Source organism: Schistocerca gregaria, chromosome 10 (assembly GCF_023897955.1).
Source record: "Schistocerca gregaria isolate iqSchGreg1 chromosome 10, iqSchGreg1.2, whole genome shotgun sequence".
NCBI lineage: Eukaryota > Metazoa > Arthropoda > Insecta > Orthoptera > Acrididae > Schistocerca > Schistocerca gregaria.
Window position 1 is genome coordinate 129878871 of NC_064929.1, and position 16240 is coordinate 129895110.

The 16240-nt window shown below is 41.6% G+C and overlaps 1 protein-coding gene across 5 annotated transcripts in view; it reads right to left on the reverse strand.

Moving 5' to 3' along the window:
• Positions 1 to 7271: 7271 nt before the first annotated feature.
• Positions 7272 to 16240, reverse strand: part of LOC126293186 (F-box/LRR-repeat protein 7-like) — a 99690-nt gene continuing 90721 nt past the window's right edge. For 3 of the 5 annotated variants that reach the window (XM_049986298.1, XM_049986301.1, XM_049986300.1), the window contains 2 exons: positions 15899 to 16014; positions 15254 to 15383 (listed from right to left, as the gene is read on the reverse strand). In XM_049986298.1, coding sequence (XP_049842255.1) covers positions 15271 to 15383; positions 15899 to 16014 — 229 coding nt within the window. In that variant the 3' untranslated portion in view covers positions 15254 to 15270. Of the gene's footprint in view, positions 8430 to 15253; positions 15384 to 15681; positions 16015 to 16240 lie in introns of those variants that run through there. The other 2 variants (XM_049986297.1, XM_049986299.1) reach the window with 2 other exon arrangements.

The following is a 16240-nucleotide window of genomic DNA, read 5'->3' on the forward strand; positions in this document are numbered from 1 at the left end:
CTGCCCAGCATTTGGTGAAGTTTGACCGTTTTTGTGGCTCAGAGCCTAATACTATATCTTAACCTTCTGTGATAAATCTCACTAAGAGAGCTTTAGATGACACAGCTTTATCCGTGGTAGGGAAAGATTTAAATGTCGCACCGACTCCCAAGCTTTCGTCAGTAGTTGAGGAGGGAAGCATGTTGTATGTTGACTGGCACACATGCACACAAGAGTAATATCACGGCAGCTGAGAAGACTGCTTTACATTCACTAGAGTTAATTCAGATACTGTTATTTTGTTTGTTTGTTTGTGTGTGTGTGTGTGTGTGTGTGTGTGTGTGCTCATATTAATCTTTCACCAAGAACATCTTACATGTGTTGATTCATATTTGGTGTGTGGACTGCGAAATAGTGTGACTCCCTCTTCCTGCAATTGCATGAGGATTTTTATCAGTCCCCAGGTACTTACTGTAAAAATCCAAAACACTGTATCTTCTGAGCCCCACTTTATGAGTATTTAAAAATCTTACATGAAAACAGCAGATTTGCACCACACCTATACAAATGCCACTGACAAAACAGGAATTTGCCACAGTGGTACTGGAGCTTTTGTGGCACTGAAAATAGATAGAGCAAATGTGGATGACTCTCACTGTCTTCTGCTGCGGCTGCTAATCATCACACGCTGGTTGCAGCGTTTTTATCCACCATATGTAGCACACACTCCTCCACATCAGCTGTGCAAGATAGGCAAGGTCTTTGACAGTTACCCTTTTGGAGTACTGGAGCACTTGTGTCCTTAATGTGTTGGAAACACTGGCCAAACATTTTTGCAGTCAGTAGCCTCCAGCGCTGACGTTTCTCAGTGTACAGGTTGCAGGCTCGCAAGCTACTTTGATATACCAAATTCTACTAGAAAATCATGTCAGCTATACCACTTATGTAGTAGCATACAAGTCATAACAATGTGTGGTTAAAGGAAAGAAAATGTCACCAGATAAAATCTTAGTCAACCCCTTAAAAGAGCACATTAGTCACTTTGAAGTGTTGCAGATGTTGTAGAACTGGTAGTAGAGTCATGTAACCCTTGCAATGCACCTGTTTCTACAGGGGACAAATATTAATTATTATCAGTAGCAGTATATTAAGCTATAAATTATCATTTTAAACCTGTGTGGTCTCCCTGGTGTGCCTAGTCGACCACCAGTTCCTGTCACACTGTTCACTCTAACCAGTACATACGGGGTTGAAGACATGGAGAAAGAAAGGTATCATCACCATTTGAATTTAGAGTAATATAACTTTCTTACCTTTATTGGTCATTGTTGCACGCTCGTCGTCCAGTGATGAACCTCGCCATCCGCTGTTTGTTAAATCAATTTGAGGTCCAGGGTGTGTATTTTGCTGCGTAAGAACTGACACATGGTTAAACTTCCAACTTTTATTTTATAAATGCTGATCATGGCGATATTCAATAATTTTGAATGTAACAGCTTTCCCAATCCATCATTTCGTTCTCTCTATCCTTGACCTTCTCAAAGCATGCATATTACAAGACGTCTCAACACCAACTCCCCACTGTCTCTACACCTGCCAACCGTGGTTGTGTATTGATATTTTACACATCGCACATATACATATATGAAAAACATAGTATGAAAAATGAATAGAGTTTATAATATAGTTCTGTGGCAATATACCTCATTATTGTCGTCATATTAACAGTTTTGTAACAAAATAATAATATTTCACTTTATGTTTATGTAGTTAAAGTTCACTTGCTCCTTCAAGTTGATTGACGGCACCGCGCACCTTGCCAGCCAGTGGTATCGGTAGTTTCAGTAGTCCGTTACGTTACATCCTCCCTGCTGGCATCACAGTCATGGCATTGAAGTATTGTGCACACGCAAGTCAGCGTTGTGGAATCAGCGCATCAGGTTGCTCAAGCTGGAGACGTGACAGAATGCCAGAAAGGAGCTACTGTGTTTGTATGTGCCCATGAGCAAATCTTGAATGAAATTATTCGATTTGCTGGTGTATGAATCAAGATCATCCGACATGTCTACATTGACTGGTGTTCCGCACATAGGCATCCACCGCAAATAGTGATCATGAAAAAATCCTAAATGATAGGAATCGAGGATGAGTGTCACACTTTCTCAGACAGGTAATTGCAAACTCAACATGAATTACCTGCCGAGATAACTGTGCATATTAAGGGTTTTAAAATAGATTCTTATCTTTGACAAACATGACTTCAAACTATTGAAATATGCTGAAGAGAAAAAAATTACAAGATCAGTAAGGAGTTGACTACGAAGTCTTTCACGATGGAGTCCTTGCATAAAAAGTTCTCGGTTTACTTGCCACATCAAATTTGGATAAAATCCCGAGCTTTCAATGACTACCTGCGTCATCAAAAGCTAGGGATTTTATCAAAATTTGACGTGGCAAGTAAACCGAGAACTTTTTATTCAATGAGGAGTTGTGTGATATAAACGAAAGTTGGCAGGCATGTTCCTACATACGGAAGATGACATCTATTCCAAGTTCTGCGGCAGCTGTGTAAGACTGGGCGTAGTACTGCCACTATGAGGATGCAACTCAAGTTTGATTTAAATACACACATTAATGGTCATGAGCATTAGTTACGTTTGAGATTGGACATGATGTTTATTGATATTAGTCAAGAATGCCTTTAAGGGACAGAGGCCATTATCAACACCTTACTGAGTTTCAGTGATGTTGTGTAACAGGACTATGAGAAGCTGGATGTTCCTCATGTAATATTGCAGAAAGTCTTGGCAGGAATGTAGCCACTGTGCAAGATAGCTGGTAGCGGTGGTTACGAGAATGTACGAACCAAGAAGTACAATTCTCAAGGCTGTCAATTCAACTAAGTACCTGGGTGTTAAAGTTACGAACAACTTCATTTGGAAAGACCACATAGATAATATTGTGGGGAAGGCGAGCGAAAGGTTGCGTTTCATTGGCAGGACACTTAGAAGATGCAACAAGTCCACTAAAGAGACAGCTTACACTATATTCGTTCGTCCTCTGTTAGAATATTGCTGCGCGGTGTGGGATGCTTACCAGGTGGGATTGACGGAGGACATCAAAAGGGTGCAAAAAAGGGCAGCTCATTTTGTATTATCACGTAACAGGGGAGAGAGTGTGGCAGATATGATACGCGAGTTGGGATGGAAGCCACTAAAGCAAAGACGTTTTTCGTCGCGCAGATCTATTTACGAAATTTCAGTCACCAAGTTTCTCTTTCGAATGCGAAAATATATTGTTGAGCCCAAGATACATAGGTAGGAATGATCATCAAAATAAAATAAGAGAAATCAGAGCTCGAACAGAAAGGTTTAGGTGTTCGTTTCTCCCGCGCTCTGTTCAGGAGTGAAATGGTAGAGAGATAGTATGATTGTGGTTTGATGAACCCTCTGCCAGGCACTTAAATGTGAATTGCAGAGTAATCATGTAGATGTAGAAGACCGGGTCTAAATGGCCACATGGCACTACGGAGAGGGGAAAACCATGTTCAGCATATGGCTCCGGCACATCGTACTGCATCTGCAGCATCAATCTGAGCAGCAGCAGATGGCACCAGAGCAACTCAATGAACTGTTACAAATTGGTTACTTCGAGGACAACTCTGAGCGAGATGTTCTGTAGCGTGCATTTCATTGGTACCCCAAACCACCATTTGCTACTTCTGTGGTGTCAAATGAGAGTTCATTGGAGGCAATGTGGAAGTCTGTTGTGTTTTCTGATGAAAGCTGTTTCTGAGTCAGTGCCAATGCTGGCTGTTTGTTGATCAGAAGACTGCTTTTTGTGTCTGCGACCAACCTGTTTGTATGCTAGACACAAAGCACCAACATCTGGAGTTGTGGTCTGGGGTGCGATTTTGTATGACAGCGGGAGCACTGTCGTGGTTATCCCACACACCCTGACAGCAAATTTGTATAACAGTCTGGTTGTCAACCTGTTGTGTTGTCATTCATAAACAGCATTCCAGGGGGTGTTTTCCAACAGGATAATGCTCATCCACATAAAGCTGTTGTAACTGAACAAGTTCTACCGTGAACCGACATGTCTCCTTGGCTTGCTCAGTTACTTGATCTATCCCCAGTTGAGCACATACGAGACATCATCAGGCGACAACTTCAGCATCATTCACAAAATAGCATTAACCGTCCCTGTATTAAACAACCAACTGCAACAGGCATGGAACTCCATCACACAAACTGACATCTGGCACCTGTACAACACAATGCATGCATGTTCCCATGCTTCCATTCAACATTCTGGCAGTTACAATGGTTATCAATGTCCCAGCATTTCACACTTCTGATGACTTACCTCACACTTAAACATCAATCTGTGATCTTGCAAAGTTAATTTCTTAAATATTTTACCTAGACAAAGGTATTCTCAAAATTTCAGTATTCACATTAATTATTTTCTGGTGTTGCAATTTTTTTTTTTCTAGCAGTTTATTTTGCGTACCTTAAATGTAAATGAAAAATCCACATCATCCATATTGCTTTGTACCATTGCACTGCTTTTTTACACTGATCAGCCAGAACATTATAACCGCCTATCTAATAGCCGGCATGTCCACCTTTGCACGGATAAAAGTGGTAACACATCGTGACCAAGAAGCAGTGTTGCCTTGGTAGGTCACTGGTGAGAGTTGGTGCCACATCTGTACACTCTAGTCACGTAATTTCCGTAAATTATCAGGAGGTTATGAGCTCTGAAGCCACCTTCAATCACATTCTACATGTGTTCAATCGAGTTCAGATGTAGGGAGCTGGGGGTCAGCATTTCAATTGGAACTTGCCACTCTGTTCCTTGATTCACTCCATCACACTCCTGGCCTTGTGACATAGTGCATTATCTTGTTGAAAAATGCCACTGCCACCAGGAAACATTGTCAAGAAGGGGTGTACGTGGTCCACAACCAGTTTACGATACTCCTTGGCCATCTTGGTGCCTCAAGTGGACCTATGAATGCACATGTGTGTGTTCCCCAGAGCATAATGGAGTCGCTCTAGCTTGTCTCCACATTGCAGTACAGATTTCAAGGAGCTGTTCCCCTGCACCCTCCCGTCAGCAGGATTAAAAATATATCGGGATTTATCAGATCATGGAACACTGCCACTGCACCAATGTCCAGTGCTGATGGCCAGTGTCCATTTCAGTTGTAGTTGCCAATGTCATGATGTTAACATCCATTTCCTGTTCCAGTCGCATATGGTTTGCGGGAAAAACGACTGCTGGAAGGCCTCAGTGCGCGCTCGAATCTCAATAATTTTACATTCATGATCTCCCCAGGAGGTATTTGTAGGGGGAAGCAATATATTCGATACCTGATCCAGAAACGCAGCTTCTCGAAACCTGGACAGCAAGCTACATCGCGATGCAGAGCGCCTCTCTTGCAGAGTCTGCCACTTGTGTTTGCTAAACATCTCCATAATGCTATCACACTTACCAAATAACCCTGTGCTCTTCTTTGGATCCTCTTTATCTCCTCTGTCAACCCAACCTGGTACGGATCCCATACTGATGAGCAATACTCAAGTATAGGTCGAACGAGTGTTTTGTAAGCCACCTCCTTTGTTTTGTTCAAGGACTACATTTTCTAAGGACTCTCCCAATGAATCTCAACCTGGCACCCGCCTTACCAACAATTAATTTTATATGATCATTCCACTTCAAATCGTTCCGCACGCATACTCCCAGATATTTTACAGAATTAACTGCTACCAGTGTTTGTTCCACTATCATATAATCATACAATAAAGGATCCTGCTTTCTATGTATTCACAATACATTACATTTGTCTACGTTAAGGGTCAGTTGACACTCCCTGAACCAAGTGCCTATCCGCTGCAGATCCTCCTGCATTTCACTACAATTTTCTAATGCTGCAACTTCCCTGTATACTACAGCATCATCTGCAAAAAGCTGCATGGAACTTCAGACACTATCTACTACGTCATTTATATATATTGTGAAAAGCAATGGTCCCATAACACTCCCCCATGGCACGCCAGAGGTTACTTAAACGTCTGTAGACGTCTCTCCATTGAGAACAACACGCTATGTTCTGTCTGCTAAAAACTCTTGAATCCAGCCACACAGCTGGTCTGATATTCCGTAGGCTCTTACTTTGTTTATCAGGCGAAAGTGCGGAACTGTATCAAACAAGTGCATGGTGCACTATGTCTTCAGACACACTTTTAATCTGCCCAGCACTGATTTCTGATGTTGGTTCCGCAACAGTTTGCTGCCTGTGCTGTTTTACTAGTCTGCCCAGCTCATAATTTCCGATATCAGGAATGAGGGGTGGCCGGCCAACTGCGCAATGCCTGGAAGTGGTTTCACCTTGGTTTTGAAATATGTTTAAGACACCTGACAAGTCACGCAGTTACCCAAATACTCATGCTGAGCCTCCAGGCCATCACAATCCGCCCTCGGTCAAACTCAGATTGATCGTGCGCCTTCCTCATTCTACACACAGACAGCACGCTCACTGATACCGGATGCTTCGGGAAACATCAGGAACCGACGTGCAGAGATCATTCAGGGTGATCAGCCGATCTTAACGCATGCTTAGCTTAACCTTCAATATTGTCTCCTCAGAAATTGACTGTCTCCCGCTCCTTTGTTCGTCGTGAATTTCGGTCCAATCAGCTGCAAACTCTCTACACCACTTACAAACCTCCATGCATGACTCACCATATACTTCTGTCAATTGGTGATGGATTTCAATCGGCACAGTGCCCTTTGTGTTCAAAACCGAATAACTGCACGCAATTTGCACTTGGCGGTAATATCTAACGAGAATTCCATTCTCAATGGCTGCCAAGCCAAGACAACGCCTCAGCTGCGCATGTTTACATACAGTGCGTGAAGCACTCTTCATAACAGAGTGACCAACTGCCATACAAACAGAGTTCTATACTTTTAAAAGATTAGCAGGTAATGCTGCTGTCACCTGGTCGGGTTTACACCAATAGTACGTCAGGGGTCCTAACACTCTGGTCGATCACAGTACCTGGTTTTTGTAAAATGTAAAAATATATTTTGGCTTTTAGCGTCAGCTGCAAATAACCATCCCGTGCCTTCAGTTTTCAAAACAGGATGTAGCATCATAATCCATAGCTTCAACTCAACAAAGACAAAGGAATTTATCAAATCTGTAGTGAGTTTTGTAAGCGAAAATTAATTACCACTTTCGACAGGGAGGCTGTAAACTGTAAACATGAAACAGAGTGATAAGGCCTCACACAGCAAGTCAGTTTCATATTAATTGCACCAAAGCATTAAAAATGTTGACAACACTGATGTCGTACAGTGGATATTGTAATTTCAGTTGAAACTACTTATGTATAACTGAACAGCTTTACTGAATGTATTCAGAGTGTGTGAAAGTGTAGGACATGCTCCTCACTGAATATATCAGGTGGATACCAGAGGTTTCTAGGCACAGAGGGTAAATAGGGTTGTTAAAGTGGGGAACAATGTAAGACGTCCAGATACAGAACGTTCCTTTACTGGTATGTTAAGAGGCAAAATTAATTATAGACCATATTTACAAAGGTAAGTTGCTACAAAAAGTCTACGCACAACTCTCAGTCGAGTTGGTCCAGTAATCCCAACCACCCGTGAAGGCTTTATGAATACACATGAGGGGTGCCCACTGTGTGTGGGGAATCAGCTTACACAGTTCCTTTACAACAACATGAGAAACAACATTAATGTTCTCAAAGTATGGTAAACGGGGCTTATCTAACACTGTGCTCAAGGAAATACACAAATACAAATAAATGAACTTGGAAGTATCTTAAGTGAAAATAATCTAGTGCAATGACTACATCAAATAAAAATACAAATAAATGAACTTCAGGTACTGTGATGGAAGCAAATCTAACACAGTTGGGGATTTCAGTCTTAAACAGATGTACGCATAGCACCACAGTGGTTTGCATACTGTTCACGAACAGAGGTCAGATCTTACTGCACTTACTGTACTTTAATGGGAGAGGGGCAGTGACGCACACCGTGGCCGTTGGTTTAGCTGGCCTGCCGGGGAAGTGGTTCTCGGGCAGGTCATGCACAGTGGATAGCAAACACTGTGCCTAGTAATGGCGGCATAATGCATGCCATACCATGGCGGCTGCATAGGTGCCCACAGCTGCCACCTCTTGCCAGTAGACGGGTCACACGTTGCGGCTTCATGCTGATGTCGCAGGGATGATGACAGGTACCTCGGTGTCGAACACGTGGTGTCAGCACCTTCCGACACGGGTGGCTGCATGGATCCAGCAGCAGGAGCGAGGTAGCAGGTGCCATCGGCAGTTCGGCTCAGGCCGGTGGTGTTGCGAATGGTGAGGCGGCCTCCTCTTTCCCTCCAGACCTGGACCCTGAGGACCCTTAGATAAAAGAAAATTCACAGACGGTGAACAATCCAGCAAGAGACATACCAAGACTGTTTCCAGAAGTGGAAATGGCATTGGTAGCCGTTTACCAATTGTGGAGGAGAGTATTTCAAAGGAGACCGTGAACAATAAGTAAAAGGTAAGTGTAGAAAAATTTTGTGGACAAAGTTCTGGAATTTTTTGAACCAGTCTTGTACAGGAAGATGGGCAGAGGGTCATAAATTGGTACAGGGACTAGCAGTTTGTAACATTTATGATATATTCTTGTAGTCAGATTAATTTATGTTTTGAATCTAACAATAACATCAGAATTATGTTTTGAATCTAACAATAACATCAGAATTAATCAAGGAGGGAGGTAAGAGCTTACACTTAGAGATATATAAACTGATCCAGTTGATATGGGAGAAAGAGACACTGCCAGAAGAATGGAAATTGGCCATAATATGCACAATATACAAGAAGGGAAGCAAAATGGAATGCGATAACTACAGAGGAATCAGCTTGTTGAATGTAACGTATTATCCTCAGAAAATTGCAACCATTCATAGAGAACAACATACAGAAGTACCAAGCTAGCTTTGGACCACACCGATCGACAATAGATCACATTTTCACACTAAGACAATTGTTTGAAAAACATTGGGAATATGATAAAGATATCTACAGCCTGTTCATCGATTTTCAACGTGTGTATGACACCAACCACAGGAATAGCCTATACAATGCAATGCGGGACTTCAGAATCCTTGAGAAGCTTCTGAGAACGGTGCAAATTTTTATGGAAGGGTCAAAGGCAGCAGTACATTTCCGAGGAATCGCATCAGAAACATTCAAGATTGAGACAGGCCTCAGACAAGTGGAGGATCTGTTCAATGCCATCTTAGAGAAAGTAATAAAAGAGTGTAGGCAACAGGAGGGGGCTGGAGTAGAGATGGACGGTAACTTCAATTGTCTCACATATGCAGATGATTTAGTACTATCAAGTGAATCAAAGCAGAAGTTGAAAGAAATGTACCAGAAAATGGACAATTATGCATAGAAGGTAGGGCTCAAAGTGAATTGAGACAAAACAGAGTTCATGCAATTAGGAAGAAGACAAGAGCAGGTACAATTCCTTGAGATAGATGGCAAGAGATTCCCCTCTAAATCGATCTCAGTGAACAGTAAGATGAAAATCTACAACACAGTGATATGCCCAGCAGTAATGTACAGATCAGAAACATGGAGCATGACTAAGCGAGAAAGGGAAAAACTATTAATATTTGAAAGAAGAGTAATGAGGAAGATATGGGGATAAGTTTTAGATAATGGAGAATGGAGGAGGAGGAAAAATGAGAAATCTACCTTTTGATGCAACAACCAACTATCCTACAGAAGATAAAGAGCAAAAGAATACAATAGGTGTGCCATGTAGTCTGTATGCCTGATGGAAGACAGGCGAAGGTGGCACTAGAGGGGAACCTAACACCAAATGCCCCATTGGATGACCAAGGCAGTGCTGGATGGACGACCTGGCGAAGGACCTAGCAGCCATGGGAATTGAAGGCACAAAACAGGAAGGAATGGAGGCAGTTTATGGAAGCAGCGCGTGGTCTGCAGGACCTGTAATCGCTGAATATCTATCTATCTAACAATTGTGTTGGTGCTGAACACAACAAAATTACATCAGCTGACTTGGGAAGAATATGAAATGGCAGAACCTACTTGACAAAGTACTGTTAAACTAGGCTGCAGTTTTCAGGGGTGTGTGTCACTGTGTTGGTACTCACCTACCTACCAGTGTGGTGTCCTTGCAAGCCAGTCACACTGCTCCAATCTGTAAAACTCACCTGACCTTACCTCCAGTGCATTTAGCAGTACGCTGTGCTCCAAAATGTTAATTCTGTCTACATAAGTCTTTAACACAACCACACAGGGGGAATTTGAATACAACTACTAATAAAGAGAAAGTGATCCTGGTAGAACTGAACTATATAAGTTGTTGTTCATTCAGCATTACATCAGAACAAATTTGAAGATGGCACCTACTAGAATTAAAAGGGCTCACTTTGACACGATGAGTCAGTTAGTCAGCGATTTGGAGAAGGGACCAAACAGTGAATACATCAGTCCCATCAGATTAGGGAAGGAAGTCAGTCATGCTCTTTCAATGGAACCACCCCGGCATTTGCCTGAAGCGATAAATTGTGGAAAACTTAAATCGGGACGGCCAGATGTGGGCTCAAACTGCTGTCCTCCCAAATGTGAGGCCAGTGCGTTAACCACTGAGCCACCTAACTGAGGCTCTGACACGAGTTTGCCATTGCCATTGCCAGCGAAGCTTTACTCCTGTAAGAGCTTATATTTTATAAATACTAGAACACAGCAATCTATGATGGTAAGATGTAGTAAACATTCATTGTCATGTGGGACTTCAATACCTCACTAGGATAGTTAGGAAAGACATAAATAAATAATTTTATTCTCTCCAAGTCAATGAATCTGACAAATTGATACTCACGACCAAAGGGTCATCGGTGACATGAATGCTGCAACACTCGAGTAACAACAGCTCGCCAGTATGCCACACTCTCCTACCTTCATAGATGGGAGCGGTGCATCGCACACATCGTAAGCTTCGTTAATTAACTATTTTCACATCTCAGCTTCAGCATGTTGTCACCAGCAGAAATATATTGCATTGTTGCATAAGTTCATAGCATTTTTCCATCAGTTTAATAAACATAACAGATACATGTAACAGACACTTTAGTCATCATCAATAATATATTCTCTTTCACTATTTACAACTGTGTGCCAATGCGGGGTAAATTTTTGATTCTGCGACCACAGAAATCGAGTTGTTTCGAGGCAAAGAACTCTTTGAGCCATGTTCAGAGCACATTTTTAGGAAAGGAAGGTCTTTGAAGTTTTTTCATAGAGAGCAGAGAAGGTGAAAATCTGAGGACGCAAGATCAAGTGAAGAATGTGGATGTGGAATAACTTCCCAACCCAACTCCTGTACAGTGTTTTTTGTCTATCTAGCAGAATGTGGGCAGGCATTATCGCGGAGCAGCATCACTTTGCACAGACTTCCCGGTCACTGTTCTAAGATTGCGTCTGCGAAACATCTCAGTTTTTGACAATAAATGATGGCAGTGACAGTGACACCTCAGGGAAGCAATTCGTATTACACCACACCATCACTGTTCCATCAGATGTACAATTAGCTATAAAACCCAGTTTTTTAATCTACCTCATTGTGTGCAAACACCGCACAATGGAAAATGATCACAGTTTGTCATTTTGCCAGTCCTTGAAATCCAAAAGTTCTTCCTCAACATGTGAAAACATTCCTCTGTAAAATGAGAAAACCATTTTCTTATTGAGTTCTATCCAAGTGTATTACCTCCGTACACAGTGAAAATTTTTCCGGCTGCCTTCACTACTGTAACACCTGTATCAAATTCAAACAGAAGAATATGTCAGAAATATTCCAATTTCTTCACTTGCCACTCCATTTTCTAGTGTCTACAGCTCCAGTCACTATCTCCAAATGGCAAAGGACTCAAATAGCAATAGTAAACTACAAGTAAAATATGACAATCAATAAATAAATCTGTAGCAACCGCATACAAACACATACGAGGGTAAACTCAAAAGTAAGGTCTCCTATTTTTTTTTATAAGCACATAGACCTGTTTATTTCTACAATGGCTTACATCAGTTTACAGCTTGAACATTTACCTCTTTTTCGACTTAATCACCATTTCTGTCGATGCATTTTTGTAGATGCTGTGGCAGTTTTTGTATCCCCATGTCATACCAGCTCACCGCCATGCTGTTCAGAAAGCTATGAACTACTACTTTCACCTTGTTGTCAGAGGTGAATTACTTTTCGGCCAAATGTTATTTTAGCCTAGGGAACAGCTGATAGTCACTGCATACCTAGTCAGGACTGTAGAGTGGGTGGATGATTATAATATATTCGCCATTCGTGGATAGAAAAATCTCAGAGTGTGAGTTACAGCGGTTTTATTTAAACCGAAGTCTTTCTTCAAAATTTACAAAACAATATTCGTGAGGTAGGGCTGATCCTCCAAGCCTACCAATAACTAAATCAGAGATTCTTCCAAACAAACTGTCCGTAGTAACCATACAACTTCACCAAACCGAACCCCGGCCGTCTCGTAAAGAGCGGCACAGAGTCCATGTTGCCATCACCTGAGTCCGAGGATGAGTAGAGGCCCTGCGAGGATGGCTCCAGTATGCTGGCGGCGGTGGACAATGACGCGGCGCCTACGATGACACCAGTGGGCTCGCTCGGTGTGAACTGCCTCTCCAGGCTCCTGCGCCGGCCTAAATACTGCTCGGCGCACAGATATGGCTGGCTCTATTTGCAGTCACGTGTCGAGCAGAAGGAAAGAGGTCTGCGGCTGTAACAACCTCTTGCGGCGCTGTGGACGCCTCCTGGTTGTCTCTGGGAAGCGTTTGTGCTTCCGGGACGACCGGCCAGGCTGACCCCTACTTGGTCCGGGGCCCGCTGTACCAATCTGCTTCGAGGGAAGCGAGAGTTGCAGGCGCTTAGTGTGGACACAGTAGATATGTTCCACTGAAACTGTTGTAGGAGAGCAATGGTTTGCTGAGCAATGTGTGGGCAAGCGTTATCTTGAAGAATGTGTACGCCCTCGCTTAACATTCCTCTTCTCTGGTTCTCTATTGCCCGTTGGTTTTTTTCAGAGTCTCACAGTATCTGTCAGCGTTAATTGTGGTCCCAGTGGGCATAAAGTCGATTATCAATGCCCCGTTCTGATTCCAAAAAACGGTTTATTACTACTTTACTGGCAGACTGCGTCCGCTTGAATTTCCGCGGCTTTGGTGAATGAGGATGCCGCCAGTGGCGTGATTGTTGCTTGGTCTCGCGTGTAAAGCGGCATGCCCAGGTTTTGTCACCCGTGACAACTGAGTCCAGAAAATTGTCCTGTTCCTGCAAGGCAGTGAAGAAATGCACAGGAAGCATCAACTCATTGCCGCATATGGTCTTCAGTCAGCATTCGTGGCACCCATCTTGCGCACACCTTCTGGTAGTTCAATGTTTCCGTTAAAATTCTGAGAGTGGTGCTTTGGGAAACCTCAGGAATCGACGTGCAGAGATCATCCAGGGTGATCCGCCGATCTTCACACGTGCTTTGCTCGACCTTCAACACTGTCTCCTCAGAAATTGACAGTCTCCTGCTCCTTTGTTTGTCGTGAATTTCGGTTTGACCAGCTGCAAACTCTCTACACCACTTACGAACATCCATGCATGACTCACCATACACTTCCATCGATTGGAGATGGATTTCAATTGGCGCAGTGCCCTTTGCATTCAAAAGCCGAATAACTGCGAGCAATTCGCACTTGGTGGTAACATTTAACGGGAACTCCATTCTCAACGGCTGCCAAGCCAAGACTAAGCGCTTCAGCGCAGCATGCGCATGTTTACACACAGCGCATGAAGCACGCTACATAACATTGTGACCAACTGCCACAAAAACAAGAGTTCTGAACTTATAAAAAAAAAAAAAAAAAAAGGAGATCTTACTTTTGGGATTATACTCGTATAACAAAAACACTAGAAATTTATGTGCCAACCTAATGCTTAACATATTATTATTATTATTATTATTATTATTATTATTATTATTATTATTATTATTATTATTATTATTAAAGTTCACTGCCTCAATGATGTTACTAGCACAGTAAGTGCCCACACAAATCTTATTGTGCCACGAAGATAGAAAGACAAACTCCACACGTCTGTCCCATTCAACCACTGAGTCACGTTTTCTCTAACAGTGGTGTGTGTCTGCGATGCTCACAATTCTTGGTGGCAGTGGTGTCAGACCAAACACCTTAACAAATATTCACTCTGCTAGTAATTATGATGCTTGCCAGTTTCCCTACATGGAGACAAGCTTGAAGTATTGTTTTAATAAATACAGTGAATTCTCTACTGTCCTCCACAATAACATACATGTATGGTGAACTATTTTCCTTTTCAGCTGGATCCACTGACGGTCTCATCCACACAAACCAAACTGAAGCGGTGTCCACCTCTGAAAAATGTGACTTAACTCGTACACCAGGTCCTTTCTCTGTATTCCGGTACCTGCCCCTACCCCTTCGCGGCCCTACTGCTTTCACCTGCCATGCTGAATGGCAATACTTGGTCTTGCTGTCCTTGCCTGTCTCCAAACTCACTATCCACAATACTGAGAGGATCACTTAATTACAAATTAAATATGTTCACTCTACATTCTCCGATTGTTATGCTGTTTTTGCCATTCTTATTATAATAAAATCATGCCTAAACTAGTATTTTGACAGCTTAAATTTCTGAATTATTATTCTCAGTTGTTTAAATTGTTAATTATCAGACTGAGTGTGCACTTTGTTATGACAACATACTTCCACATCTTAGGTTGACCCCGTAAGATATTGCACATGAATATAGAAAAAGATCCATTAGGGTTTGATTATGCTATTACTGATGCATAATTAGAAACACTGTCCAGAGTGAAAGTGCAATGACCACATACAACTAATTGTTGCAAAGGCTGAGATTCTTTAGAAGAATCTTAATTCATTGTACATAACCCCTGAAAGAAGTCACTTATTAAGCACTCTTTCGTCAACTCCTTTGGCATTACTTGTCAGTCTGTAAAACTTACCAGATTGGATTAAAGTAAGAGAAACTGCCAATGGAACAGTGGACTCCTCCACACAAGGAAATATGGGAACAGAAATTTCAATTTTAGATCACTATAAACAATTATAAGGAATGTACGAGTGCAAAAAACTTTACTTTTTATTTTTGGCAACACCTAGTACTCACTCCATACAGAATATTATCATAAATGCATATTCTGTCTGTCATTTCATTTTCATCCGTGCAATAGCCCCAATGTTGGTATCTGCAAGCTGTGAACAAAAATTAAAATTCATCCCTCACCATCATCATGATGATAACCGCCATAATCATCATCATCATCATCATCATAATCATCCATTATAATAATCATCATAATCATCCATTATAATAATAATAATCATCATCATCCATTATAATAATAATAATCATCATCATCCATTATAATAATAATCATCATCATCATCCATTATAATAATAATCATCATCATCCATAATAATAATAATAATAATAATAATCATCATCCATAATAATAATAATAATAATAATAATAATAATCATCCATTATAATCATCATCATCATCCATTATAATCATCATCAATATCATCCATTATAATCATCATCATTATCATCCATTATAATCATCATCATTATCATCCATTATAATCATCATCATTATCATCCATTATAATCATCATCATCGTCATCGTCATCATCCCCACCATCACCATAATAATAATCACCACCAGCATAATATTCATCCACACCACCTCTATCTATGTCACCTGAGAGATCTTCCTCTGTATATCGGAAAGTTTCGAAGATTTTGAGATGAGGCATTTTATGTTGCAGTTCAGTGACGACATTTTCACCTTGACCGTCACATGTCACACGTAGCTCCCTGGGGATGCAGAAAAAAAAAGTTTATTAGAATGACACATGTATTTCTGTAATTTCAAACAATGGAAAATCTAGGATGGAATGTAACAATACCAGAGGAGGAAAGTTGCTACTCGCCATATAGCGGAGATGCTGAGTCATGATAGGCACAACAAAAAGATTCACACAATTGTAGCTTTCGGCCGTAAAGGCCTTTATCAGCAGTAGACACACACACACACACACAC